The following is a 13514-nucleotide window of genomic DNA, read 5'->3' as shown; positions in this document are numbered from 1 at the left end:
CCACAGGTCATTTTATACAGTGAGGTCAAATTTCAAAATACGGTCTTTCTACAATGAAATGGCTACTATTGGGACTACCATCATCATACATTAATACAACTGGGCTCATTGGATCCACACGAGTCTCAGCTTTACACTGATACCCAGTTTATGCGATTCCAAGTCTGTTTAGGGACCCCAGTATGCAGAAATATTCAAATACACCATTTAGTATAGGCTAAAATAGAACATTTTTACGGCATGCAAAAAAGCAGCATGGTTTTTGCCCCAAACTGTATGGGATCTTCCCTGGTTCTTCTTTCACAAGCTCACATGACATGGTTGGTACCAATGGATTCCTTAGGTTTCCTAGTTTCATATAATACTCTTGGTTGAAAACTCAGCCCGCAACAACCTCTGAAAGACAGAATAGCTGCCAGGCCCGCCGGCGGGCCGTTGGAGTTTTAAGGAACTTGACTCACACATCCAGCACACACACAGAGAGGCAGTGACCACACACACCTGTTGCATGAGCAAATCAAATATTGTTTTATTCAGATTTCAGATTCAGAGTCAATTATGGCAACAATAAAATGTGCATAAAACAAAATCTGAAGACAGAATAGTACATTATCGTGTGGCAACTGTTAGCAAATACATAAATCGATGGTTGCACTTACAAGTAAAAAGCAGTCAAAGCGTACGTGTGCCCCCAGCAGGGAAGAGAAACCATGGCTCCAGACCAGCAGCCTGAACATCTGGTTTGGAGAAAATGGTGCTTTGGTTCTGTAGCAACTAAACACAGCAGCCTCGAGTCACAAACACGTTGACCGGTCGACTGTTACATTCAAAGACTGAATTTGCCAAATATGCATTTGGTGCGGTGAGCCTTCACCTGCTGAGTGCACATCTAAGATAGCAGGAACAACTTCCTGTGAGTCACTGTAATTATTATATGGCTATGAGAAAGGATCCGGGGTGGATGAGTGCGAATATTTGATCATTCTTTAAATAACATGTTTGCTTGGAAAATATATATATTTTTTTTTTATCACACAAGAGTAAGATGACTTGTTTTTGAAGAGTTATTTCTCCCCACTGTGGATGTTATCTACTGTTAAAAACTGTATTCTGTGTTATCTTTCTTTACATAACTACGCAGTTTATTTTGTTTACATGTTTGTACTTTTACATGCAGTCAAATCAAACTATAATAGAATACAAATTTTGTATGTACCATGGGAGCAGCAATACTGCATGACCAAGTCTAACAAATGATATATGGATATTATTGGATATGTCATCCCACAGGAGGGGCGGAGTAAGCATGACACGGGGATATCTGTTCCCCTTCGACATTCCCTGGCAATACTACTGATAAAATAAGACAAAAAGCGCATAGCTTTCTCTGAATGCATTGGCCAAGAAACTAGTGCCCTTCTTTGCAAGCAATTTTTTTTAGCTGGTCTTCTAATTTAAGAATTTAAATTAATCTAACAAAATTCCTTATAATTATAGATCTTTTTTTATTCAAAATAATATCTCAATATGATACACATTTTTTTCTCTGTTCATTTGACTATATACAGAAGTGCAAAAAGTCAACCTTCGTCCCTTAGGTTAGAACTCATCACCTGCAGCATTTTTCGGACCTCTCCGGTCTGGAAAAGTCTTTCCTCGCTCCTAATCTCGCTATCCACCGAACATCCATAGACCCGTCAATCTCACTGCTCGTTTTGGCCTGACATTCAGGGCAAACTTAAGAAATATTCAAACAAAAGTACATATCTTTTTTTTTAAATGGATACAGTAGAAAATAATTTTTACTCTAAAACATGGACAATCTATATTTCAATACAATATATTTTCAAACATGATCGTGACATGTTACAAGGAAAATTTTTAAGTTGGTTAAAACATTAGTTATTTTGTCTGCTCAAGAGATTAAATTAATCGATCTCATTCCTTGTATCAAAAAAGTCTTTCATCAACAAAATTAACTGATAATGTAACATCATCTGAAAAAAAGTCATCCAGCTATATGAATGAAGTGAATATTTAAAACTGACTCAACACATTATCCATTATATGGTTTGAAAAAGTTATGAATGTCATACTACCTCAAAATCTACAACGGCTATATCAATGTTGTCAAGTAATATATAGTAAGGCAAAAAAAAAGAGAAAAATCTACAACTACATACCTCAAATAGATTCAAATCCTTAAGTAGTACATAACACAGAAGTTCAATGAAATTTAAGAGAGTAATTGTTACTTTTACATAGAGAGAAAGAACAAAAAAAAAAAGAGAGATCATAAGCGGCACGTGACAGAACTATAAAACATCATTGGTGTTCTTTACCTGCATGGTGATTGAAAGTACATTTGATTGGGCTGGGGCCCATTAATTGTAATCTAAGGCTTCGTTAGGTACATTACAATCGGTAAAGACACACTACACACCTCTGTGAAAACAGAAAAGGGATGTGATCATTACATGAATGACAGATGATAAACATGTTTCCTTATTAAAGCCTCTTGAGAGATGCTTCTGTAACCCTTTGTGAATATGATTGAGAGAAAAAGCTGTGCTTTGGTTTTCTGTAGTCACATCTAGAGGTGAATGAGAGCCTTCGCTTGAAAACATACAAACACACGATGTATTGTGTTTCCTCAAAAAGCGAAAGTTCACTTAGAATGAGTTGTGAAATTAAAAACAGGGTGACCAGACGAACAATCATTCAAGTGCACATGTGGTTTCAATGACCTAATAGACCTTTCGGGTCCGTTTTAAATTCCCATCGATACGTGGCTCAACGGTGCTTCTTGGAGGCACAGTTTTAGAGTCGCTCCTCTTTAAAAGAGGGAGAACAAGGTAACACGATGTCAATTGAAGCTACACCCTCTACTTCACCAGGCTTTAGAGTCAATGGACTGGAGCAACAACTTAATCCCAACAAACAAAAGAAACAACAACGCTAGTCTATGAAAAGAGGTATGACAAACTTTAGAAAAACCCTCCATTTTTGATTTTAAAACATCAAAATTAAAAACAAAAATCTGGCGAGAACCCCACTTCTAAAACTGATTAATTAGAGAAATGAAAAGTAAAAAAAAAAAAAAACACTCACATGGAGATTCTGAAATCAAAACAAATACAAAAAAAGAGCCATACAAAACGTTAACCTTCGGTAAACAAATAACACTGCTGAGATAACACTCTGGTTTTAGCTGTATGGCCTTGATGGCACATGACAAGGTGAGAAAAAGCTAGCCTGGCTGTGCTTTCAAGGTACACAGGTATGTTGGTTTACCCAGAACATTCATACGTCCAAGACCCTCATTTCAACATCTAGTTTCACTAGTAGCCGTAAAAACACAATACTGTACATGCCTAATTCTTTTGGCGAATAAAATTCCTGTTAAAAATCATTGTGCCTTTCAGATTTCAATTCAAATTCAAGCTGCAGGTTTGCTTGTAAACTATGAAATATGGCTATTGATTTAAAAATCAAAATAAAACAGAACAAATAAAAAAAAAAAAAGGAAAGAAAAATCTTGGTCTACTAAACGTACCAGCACTGGATGTTGCTTTTACGCAACCACGCTCTTGACCTTGTGTGCGTGCGGTAATGATAATAATTAGAACAAATTGAGTGCTATGATTTAGTCAGACACAGAGGTGTAATGTTTCGCACACTGACCCCGGCACCAAGATATCCTCTTCTCTCGGCTGGACGTTGAATTTGACGACAAATTCTTCTCGACTTTGATATGTGGGAAGATGGCACCGATCGTGTGTTGCACCTTTGATGTTAACACGTGTGGATGAGACCATCGTCGTGGACCGGCTAAGAGATGGCAGACCCTCCTCGTCCCATTGCTTGACATTCTGCAGGTTATGTACATAAAGGCTGAACTCTTTTGGCTTGGACGGTGCCAGCACACATTCATTTGATCTGGAAGACATGACGGATTTCACTTGAAAACAACAGTCTTGCTACTGAAAGAGGCAGAAAGTTGTACGAGTAAATCTTAAACCAAAGCTGAAATGATTCGCTCAAAATCTTTGTAATGAATAGAGAAAGAATAGGAGGATTGAAATGGGAACTCACTGTTCTTGAGGAACTACATTTGAGTCAAGTACTTGTGACTACTCAGATGATCTGCAGATATTATTGGAATCTGGGGGTAGAAAACAGACAGGGATCAAATAAAGCGTCCCGAACCGGAAACGCTCACACATCGGCCGACCGCACAAACACATTTTAACAACATCCTCTCGCATTAAAACGAGTTTGTTACTGAAAAAAGACAAAAAAAAGCGCTGTCAGTTGTGACACGTCCATAAAAGAATCAACAGACACTTCTGGACAGCAGGGAGGTGAGGAAGAGGAGGGTTTAAGGGAGAGATGAGGGATTCTGTCAGTGAGGTGGCTCCCCCATGCAAATCTAAGTCCTCCTTGTTGTTGACCTGCACACCCCAGTAAAATGCATAAAACTGGTCCTGGGTCAAGACTGCTAATATGATGATTCATCCGACAAGTCTTTTCACTGGTATTATGAAATTGTGCAATGTAACTAACTGTTTACAAAATGCCTTCAACAGAACTGAAAGCACATCTCACTGTTTTTTTGTGACTTTCACAATGAATATGTCCAGCTTTTAATAAACACGAGGAGGTTTTCTTTACAAGCTGGAAGCAACAGCAGAAATAAAAAACAATGAATAAAAAAAAAGCCAAGCCCCAAAGGGCACAGATAGCGACTTTTGCACAAGATATGCTTTAAAGATTTTAATAAAACTACCTCATACATACCAATTGCATGTATTCGTTGGTAGTCAACTTTGATAAGGAAGAGTCCTCAAAATGGGAAAAGGACAAAAATCGAGGTTACAATGAGGACAAACATTAAAAACAATACAGTATCTTTTTTTTCCCAGAAAGACAGATAGATCTAAGAAATGTATGAGTAATCTTGTCACAGTATGAATGATATGTGCACACATGTTGGACTCGTAGTGAAGGGCAACAAGAGGGAGTACCGCCTTTTACCCTACCCACCCCTCGCTGTGAGACACAAGCATCCCCAGATCGTCCATGTGCATTGAAAGACAGAGATGAGTGAGAGAGAGAGACAGAGAGAGAGAGAGAGAGAGAGAGAGAGAGAGAGAGAGAGAGAGAGAGCGAGTGAGAGAGAGAGAGAGAGAGACAGAGTGAGACGGCAGAGGTGCAAACCTGATTGGCGGAGGCAGTTGCGAAGGGGCTTGTGGCAGATGTGTTGCCTCCAGTGCCTGGAGTACCACCGTGCATCATGGGAACTTTTTTTGGAGGGAAAATCATGTAAGCAAAAAATACACAGAGGAGCAGTGTAGCCACATACACACCAGGCAAATGAGGGGAGGAGAAGGCGAGTCATCAGAGGGGGATTCGATTTAACTGGATCCCTTTTCTTCCCTCTGCCAACGCTGATAAGAGGTCTCGTGATTTGAGAACTTGATGTGACACAGTGTAGCTAACGTACGTCCACATTTGTGTGTATTACTGGTGATACAATGACCAACATTGTAGTTTTCTTGGTTAACACCAGATGAGAGCAAACTTTAAAAAGTTCTACAAAAAATAGCATAGAGTCTTTAAGGCAGAAGACATAAAGGGGAAGGTTATAATTGAACTCCCTCTGCTTTTTTAAATCTTTTTTAAAAGTGTTTCAATAGGTGTCAGGTTAGATCAGCCAAAAGCCAAGTTTAGAGCGCACATGAGAACAAGAGTGGTCAAGCAATATATAGTAGTAGGTGTACACAGAGAAATTAACAAAATAAATGTCAGGTAAATTGATTATGAGCAACAGCAGCTGCCATAGAGACAATAAACAACATTTATATGTCACAATATTTGTCTTTCCTTATGTGGGCTTATGCTTCAAATCACAAAAAGTGATCTTCACGCAACCAAAACAGTGACTCTCAGGTCACCAAAGTCTCATTTATAAAAAAAAAAAGAAATCACTATAAATGCGACACAGTCAATTTCACAGGATGGTTCGGCTTTGATGATTTGCAAGTCACAGACATGAGGTTACAGACAACTAAAGAAGGAAAGCTGGAACCTACCAACGCCGGCTGCAGGTGTCATGCACAATATTGAGCCTGCCCATCATGCAGTGCAACAGGAAGTGGATTGGATAGGGAAGAGAAATCAAAACAGCCCATCACAAGGTTTCGTTAGAGTGAGGGGGGAGAGATAAGGTGGGGGGAAAAAAAAGGTTAATATCTCTTGGATACAGTCATCAGTGATTGGAAAAAAAGGCGAAGTGGTGAACTCATCACATCTGTTAATCAAAATGAGAGTGTGAATCTAAACTTTTGTCTGAAGTGCATATGAATGTGTAATACGACTATCAAGTATTAGACATTATATACACACTCTAGACAGAAGTGAGGAGGACAGCAGATGTGTACAGAAGCCAGCTTGCTGTTTTGTTGCCATTAACCACCAAACCCATCCAGCCCCCCTTAATCCCAGCCCAAGCCAAAGCCCCAGCAGTGGTTTCTCATTAAAATATGAGTAATCACACCATAGACACTTTAATCTAACAAACTAGTAACCAAAGCTCTGTCCTTTCTCTTACAAACGTCCATGCCTTCCTCATCCAGCCTGCATGTACTAAGAGGAGCAGGTAGCTACTGTATGTGGTGTTTTATTAAAGCAATTATTAGGCAGAAAGACATTCTTCTAACCCCTAATGGCCATGCAATGCCGTACAAAGCATTATGCACAGATTTGTTGAAGCATTCTTGGCTTTTCAACTACACTTTGAGACACAAATGTTCAACCCTCACTGGCCTGGAATAGAAAATCTACAGCTTTAATGTTAACGCTATGTGTGTGACTATCTTTGTCTCTATCTGAAGTATGGCTGCAACTAACGATTTTCTCTATTCTCGATTAATCTGTTGATTATTTTCTCGATTAATCGATTAGTTGTTTGGTCTATAAAACGTAAGAAAATGGTGAAGAAAGTGTCCTCAAGACGTCCTCAAATGTCTTGTTTTGTCCAAAACTCAAAGCTATTCAGTTTACTGTCATAAAGGAGTAAAATAAACCAGAAAATAATCACATTTAAGAAGCCGGAATCAGAGAATTTAGACATTTTGATTATAAAATCAAAAACCGATTATCAAGTTGACAACTAATCGATTAATTGTTGCAGCTCTAATCTGAAGACAAGAAAGTTGATCAATAGTCCACAACCAAACTGCTCTGTCCTGCAATCTACCACTTTGCCCAACCCCAGAGAAGCAGGGGAGCCGGGTTAGACTGATCCAGGCATCCTCAGGGTGCTCAGAGCACTTAGTGGTGGTTGCTTTGGGAGCCATACCTGATGGGAGGAAAGCAGCCTGCTGCTGAAACTGCATGCTGGCCAGGGCCTGTTGGTACTGGAGCATGCTGGTGTTAAACATGGCAGAGGCCCCGTTGGCCTTCTCCAGGGCTGCCCGCTTGGGCAGGGGAGCCATGACATTAGGGGCGATGCCCTGCCCAGCCAGACGAGAAAGAAAAAAAAAAGAAAACAGAGATAGAAAGAGAGAGAGAGAGGTGCGTGGAAAAGAGAGAGAGAGAGTTGGAAAGAGGCAAAAACGGGAAAGGAAACAAAAAAGGGTACATACGTTAGAGGACATGGTATAAACAGCATCACAACATCTTTGTGTGTACAAAAACAACAACAACAACAATATCATCATATCATCAGTAGCAAGCAAGCAGCAGTCTGACACAAGTACTACACAAGCAGGAGCATGGTGCCTACTGGAGCTAACTGGCTAACAAGCATTCATATATAGATATTCATTACATTTCATCAGGAAGCTTACTTGGATTATTAACTTTGTACACCTAGGGCTGACTAAATGCAACATGAGCAAGCATTAACTATTAAAACAATAAAGCTGCTAACAGGAGGTGGAACAGGTAGGAAGCACAGAGAGAGGGAGGCTGCACTGCTAGCTCCATGATAAAACTGTGTAAGCCATGTTTAAGTGATGGTTCACTCTCGGACAAATGTCAAAAATGGTCTCAGGCCAAAGGAGTCAGATGTTAAAAATGTTATTTCTTTCCGGTGTGAATATTTGCACCATATGTGGATTTTGTGTTGGCATGAGGCCATCCTTGAGGTCTGAATATCTGTGACAAGATCTGATGATGGGAGTGAACTATCATTTGAACTGTAATCATCTGTTATGGTGGGATCCCTCCTGTATGGTTTTAAAGACTGCTCCTCTTAGCCCCACCCTTATCCATCTGACATGCACTAGCAACACAGACATGCACACATTTGATTGAGCCGCTCCACAACACTGACCACTGACTCGGACGTAAGACTGAAGCCATGCCACCATTATAAGAAGCTCTACTTCCCTAGCCCTCGCTGACTTTTTGTTAAATAGGCTACCGGTGATGAATTGATTGTGGCTCCTTATCACAAATTCCATGTTTGAATTTGTGTTTTGAGGTGATTTTTTCTACATGAAGGTAGTTGTTTTGTGGTGTTGGATTGCAAACCTGAACCCGGTAAAAGCCACAATCATTTTATCACAGGCAATATAATGACAGATCAACAGGAGGAAAAAACAGACATTGCACTGAGACAACGACAAACAAAAATAGCTAGGTATCTTTGGTTAAAACACTGCTCTACAACAAAGCCACATGCCAAGCTAAAAGGTGAAAGGTCATAGTACCAGGTCAAAGGTTGCGTCGAGGGGTCGCTTCAGTGATTTGACAGCCGACTGAGTCTTAATTAGCAGGCAGCGAGCACATGATGGCAATGGGCCAATGGGGTTCAAGCGCATTAACATAAACCAGCAAGCAGAGGTGCATCATGGGGGCAGCAGTGCAGTTTGGGTATAGGTGAGAAAAAACAAAAACAAATAAAAAAACAAATCATTGGAATGCAATATACAAGGGGATAACAGGACTAAGGCATGCACAGTGTGGACACTAGCTCTACTGCTCAACAGTTACATGATCATCAATAATCAATGATAACTACCAATCTACATTAGTCATTGTCACACAGAGATGGATGAATATAGCGGTGAGAATATTATTCAATCATTTTTCTCTCAGTTCTCAGACAGAAAAAATTACATGGAAGCACAAATTCACAGGTTTCTGTTTCATAATCAGTGTCACATGGCGACGGCGATTCGCCCAAAGCCTCTCAGCCTCGCTATGTCGATAAGAGCACGTAGAAAACACTGTTATCAAGTGTGGCTGCGCTATTATTCACAGGTGCTGTTACTGTGAGACCTTTTTAAATAGTGTCAAGAGGAAGAGAAGTAATAGATAGGAAGTACAGAAACAATGGTGTCACAAATAAGACCAGGCCATCAGAGAGAGAGAAGGAGGAACTGACTCTCTGCTTGTGCTCCGGGATGAGATGAACAAGGAACAAGACTTTTTTTTCTCTTCACATTAGGAAGGAAAAAAAACCCACTCAAATGCACTCATTATCCGATCCATTGTCCGATCCTTCTTCATTTCATCCAGTTCTGATCCTGTTCAACTTACACCTTTAAAATTTGACCTGGCAAAAGCAGAACTGAAAAATACCAACCAGGTTGGTGAGACACTTTCAAACATGAATTGGAGTGTGAGCCAAAGAACATATTTCCTACTTATAATAAATACCCTGGTATAAAAAGTAATAACTTCCTCAAAATTGCTCCTTTAAGCCCTGTTGTGTAGGAGTGTGAGTGAATGAGTGTGACCACGCTTGTACAGACTGCTCACCATGGCCGCGGCGGCTGTGGCCTGGTTCACCTGGTGCTGGGCAGCCTTAATTTTGGCCTGCAGGTGGGCCGGCGGGTGGAAGTACTTGCACTTTTCCCGAGAGCACCGGCCCTTGATGTAGTCCATGCACACGGTGACGGTGTTGTCGTTGGTGTCGATCATGGTGCTGTCTGCGGGGTGGGCGAAGCGGCAGTCCTCCTCTCCCCGAGAGCAGTTGCCCCTCTGATATTCCCGACACACCTGGAAGCGAGGTGAGAGGACAGAAATCGTGAAAAACACAGCATGTGGATACAATACAAGAACAAGTATGACTCATCAAGCCTTCCATTTATCCATTTAGCTTAGAGACCTGCAGTTCAATAAATAGATTAAAATGCTTTGCAAGGTCACATTCCTCTTGTTGTGTAAGTCATTTTCTAGTTCCTTCCTCTGTGCAATATCCGTTCACACCAAACACAAGATCTGTACAGATATACATTGTGTACTTCCTGTTTAACTGGAACTGTTAGATGTAGAGTTCCTGTGCTTGAATAAATATCACACTGAGGACGGTTTTGCACTTTAACACAATAAACCTAGTATTTCTTTACACAGAACTGTAATGTGTTTGTTGGAGTGTGAGTCTCATTTTTAAAAGTATATATGTGAGACACCAGAGGGCAGCACCTTCTTTAAAATTAGATGTATCATGAACATAATGGGTTTTACTTATCTGCTATCTACCCTGCTTTTCTGCTCTGAGTGCGTCGGCAGTGTACGGTTGAACTCCATAAAGATAATAAAAGTAGCAGTTGCATTTATACTTCACTTTTTAATTTTACTGGTGTGTTTTAAAAGAGGAAACACATTCTACAATATGTACGCTCTACTAAACGCACAACGCTCTACAAAACTGCATCTTTTGGGTCTATTGTGTGGATTTGTGATTCTTTTTTTTTAGTAATATTGAGATATTTCCAGTGCAGTAACAAGACAGTTTTAAATTTGGTGGAGGTCTCTCAGAATCAGAGAGCAAAGGCTTCTTTCTAGACTTAACAATCACACCAACAGCCATGGTAGAGGAGAAAGACACAGCAGCCTCGATAGACCAGAATGCAATGCTGCCGCAACAAAGAACGTGTTCCTTTGCTGTTGCTACTGGTGGTGCTGAGGAAATCATTACTGCTCTTTCTGCTCAAATAAATATTGAACAAGTTCGGGCTCATCTCTGGTGCTTGTCTAATGGTATTTTGTGAAGCGTACTGTGCGAGAGCACGAACTGTACTGGAACTAGATTAGGCAGATTAAGTGAGAGGGAGTTCATGAAAAAAGTAAACAACTCTTAATTACAAATCAACTCTTGGGATGCACTCGGCATCATAATCTGATGAAATATTACAGTATATGAACTTGTGACGGTTTTATTTTCATTTTCTTTTAATTAGCCTCTACTTTGCATAATGATGCCTGCTATTAATATTACAACTCTGTATCAGAGACAGATTATGCAAGTCCAATAAATAGTGGCGTTATTCGTATGCTTGTTAAACCACTTGTTAACAACACTTGTCTTGTTTACAGGCTCATTATCATCCTGGGCGACCCCACTCCCACTATGAAACACATCATGAAGTAGGTTTTATTAGAGGTTTCCTGGAACTCTTTAAGTGAGGAGTGGGTTGATTCTATGCTACATAAGATGTTGAGAAAACCAGGTTCCATTCATCATCGTCTGTTACCTCAAGTCTATCTGTTCTCAGCAGTTTCTGGGCTGCAGCGGCAGCAGCGTTGGGGACTTGGCTCATGTTGGGGCTGGAGGCCATGAGGACGGGGGTGCTGGGCATGATCTCTTGGGGCATCAGGCCCGGTGACATAGGGCTCAGGTAGGGATTAAAGGCTGCGGCTGCAGCTGCTGCTGCATTGGCGTTGGTGGCCATGCTTGGCGTCATCTGGAACATGGTCTGGAAGAGAACAAAATAAAAGCAGATAATACAAGCACAAACTCTGAGCTTTTTTGTATGGGGAAAAAAAAGAGGGACTGACAAATCAAAAGAGTGAAAGAGCAATGCAGACAGTGAAGATGCTGCATATGTGTGAGCTTTTACACGTATGTGATCTCACCATGGGCAGTAGCTGTGGTGTGTTCATACGTGTGTGCCCTCTCACCATAGGTGGTAGCTGCGTGCCGGGCATCATGGCGTTGGCGAGCTGCATCTGTTGGGCGAGCATGGCCATGTTCTTCTGCTGGATCAAGTTATTTCTGCCATTGATCTCCAGCTGGGTCTTTAGGTGGGGAGGAGGGTGCAGGTACTTGCAGTTCTCCCTGGAACAACGGCCCTGAAGGAGGAGCAACAGAGTCAGAATGACATATACTGCAGGTTTGGCTGCATTCACGTTGGAAATATACAATTTATGGATAAATATGTGTTGAAACTACCAGGGTAAAAATCTTGTGGGATATAAACGTCATTGGCTGATGATGTTTGTGAAGTTTTTACTGTTTTAAGTCATGCTACTGGCTCTATGGATGGCAATGCTGGTCTGTCGGTCGGTCCGACATTCCTGATTCTCGGAGGATGAATCCTAATCACTTTGGTGATTTGGGCTAAGTATAGTACAAGGCTGTAGACTCTTAGTCTTGTTGCTAAATGCTCAATATCAGACACTGAAGATCATGTTAGGTCTGGGTTGAGTTTACCACTAATTGCTAATTGCTTGCTATTTCTGTCAGTCCCATCAGGGACATGTGTACATTCTGTGTGCTAGCCTCAGGTCATGACAGACACTGTGGTTCTGCTCTCCAGATGTCCAGCTACATTTCTATAAATACTGTCCACTCATATGATCCGTATATATATATATATATTGTATTAGCAGTCATCCTGAGGTCACACTTCAAAGTCTTCAAATAATTATCTAAGACTGGGATCCCTTTTTGGTGCCTGCTGTGAGTATCCAATTCAGTCTGGAGAAGAGGAGTCGAGGAGCAAGTCTGACACACACATTCTCCAGAATGCGTACACATTAATGCATGCACGTCGGGGTCATGTTCGAATAACAGGTGGCAGACACACGTCACGCAAACATAAAACAGACGCACACACAAACACGTCCACAGTTTAAGGGAGATGTGTATTCACTTTCAGCCCTCCGGCACAGCTGAGCGGACTGTGGCAGGCTGTGCTTCCCCTCGCTGACAGAGCTGTCCCCACCGGGATTCATCTCTATACCCCGACGTGACTTCATACCCCTTTCCCATCTCCTTCACTTTCACTGACACTGGAGCACCGGACAGGTGCGATGGGGGATAAGGAAAAGAGAGGGGGACACTTAAATGGCAGGGGGGTCTCTTTAAGAGTTCTTGTTTAGCCCACTTGTCTGAAGTTGCTATCTCAAGTTCTCATTGGATCTCCTGTTAAAGGGATTTCTTAAAAATGATGTTGCACAAGGCAGGTGGCAGCAATATGGCCATGTCTCTTGTCGGTATGGTTCATAGAAAATCTCGAGTGAAGAGCTAACTGACGTGAGACATTACATATCAGGATGTCTTACTTTTTAAATGAAGATGTCAGGCTTAAATAATGCAGATGAAAATGTGCAAGTGAAGCATGAAATATTTTTATGCTATGTTTGAGCTCCTGCCTCACCCCCTCCTGAAAAGCCCAGTCTGCTCTGATTGGTCAGCTGGCCCGCTCTGTTGTGATTGGTTAACCAAACCAAACTCTTCGGACGCCGCTCCAGCCCCGCTCGAACTAGCTTTG

At 41.2% G+C, this 13514-nt stretch overlaps 1 protein-coding gene across 22 annotated transcripts in view; it reads right to left on the bottom strand.

The window, feature by feature from the left end:
* Positions 1-504: 504 nt before the first annotated feature.
* mbnl1 (muscleblind-like splicing regulator 1) overlaps positions 505-13514 on the bottom strand; it is a 44748-nt gene continuing 31738 nt past the window's right edge. For 5 of the 22 annotated variants that reach the window (XM_037786836.1, XM_037786835.1, XM_037786834.1 and 2 more), the window contains exons 3-12: positions 11875-12090; positions 11493-11714; positions 9775-10014; positions 8721-8774; positions 7364-7517; positions 6096-6131; positions 5221-5303; positions 4801-4845; positions 4096-4165; positions 505-3939 (exon numbers count right to left, since the gene is read on the bottom strand). In XM_037786836.1, coding sequence (XP_037642764.1) covers positions 4109-4165; positions 4801-4845; positions 5221-5303; positions 6096-6131; positions 7364-7517; positions 8721-8774; positions 9775-10014; positions 11493-11714; positions 11875-12090 — 1107 coding nt within the window. In that variant the 3' untranslated portion in view covers positions 505-3939; positions 4096-4108. The remainder of the gene's footprint in view (positions 3940-4095; positions 4166-4800; positions 4846-5220; positions 5304-6095; positions 6132-7363; positions 7518-8720; positions 8775-9774; positions 10015-11492; positions 11715-11874; positions 12091-13514) is intronic. The other 17 variants (XM_037786838.1, XM_037786840.1, XM_037786841.1 and 14 more) reach the window with 17 other exon arrangements.

The sequence above is a fragment of the Sebastes umbrosus genome, chromosome 12 (genome assembly GCF_015220745.1).
Source record: "Sebastes umbrosus isolate fSebUmb1 chromosome 12, fSebUmb1.pri, whole genome shotgun sequence".
Lineage (NCBI taxonomy): Eukaryota > Metazoa > Chordata > Actinopteri > Perciformes > Sebastidae > Sebastes > Sebastes umbrosus.
The sequence above is the reverse complement of the archived record's forward strand: the minus strand, read 5'-3'. Positions and strand labels throughout refer to the sequence as shown.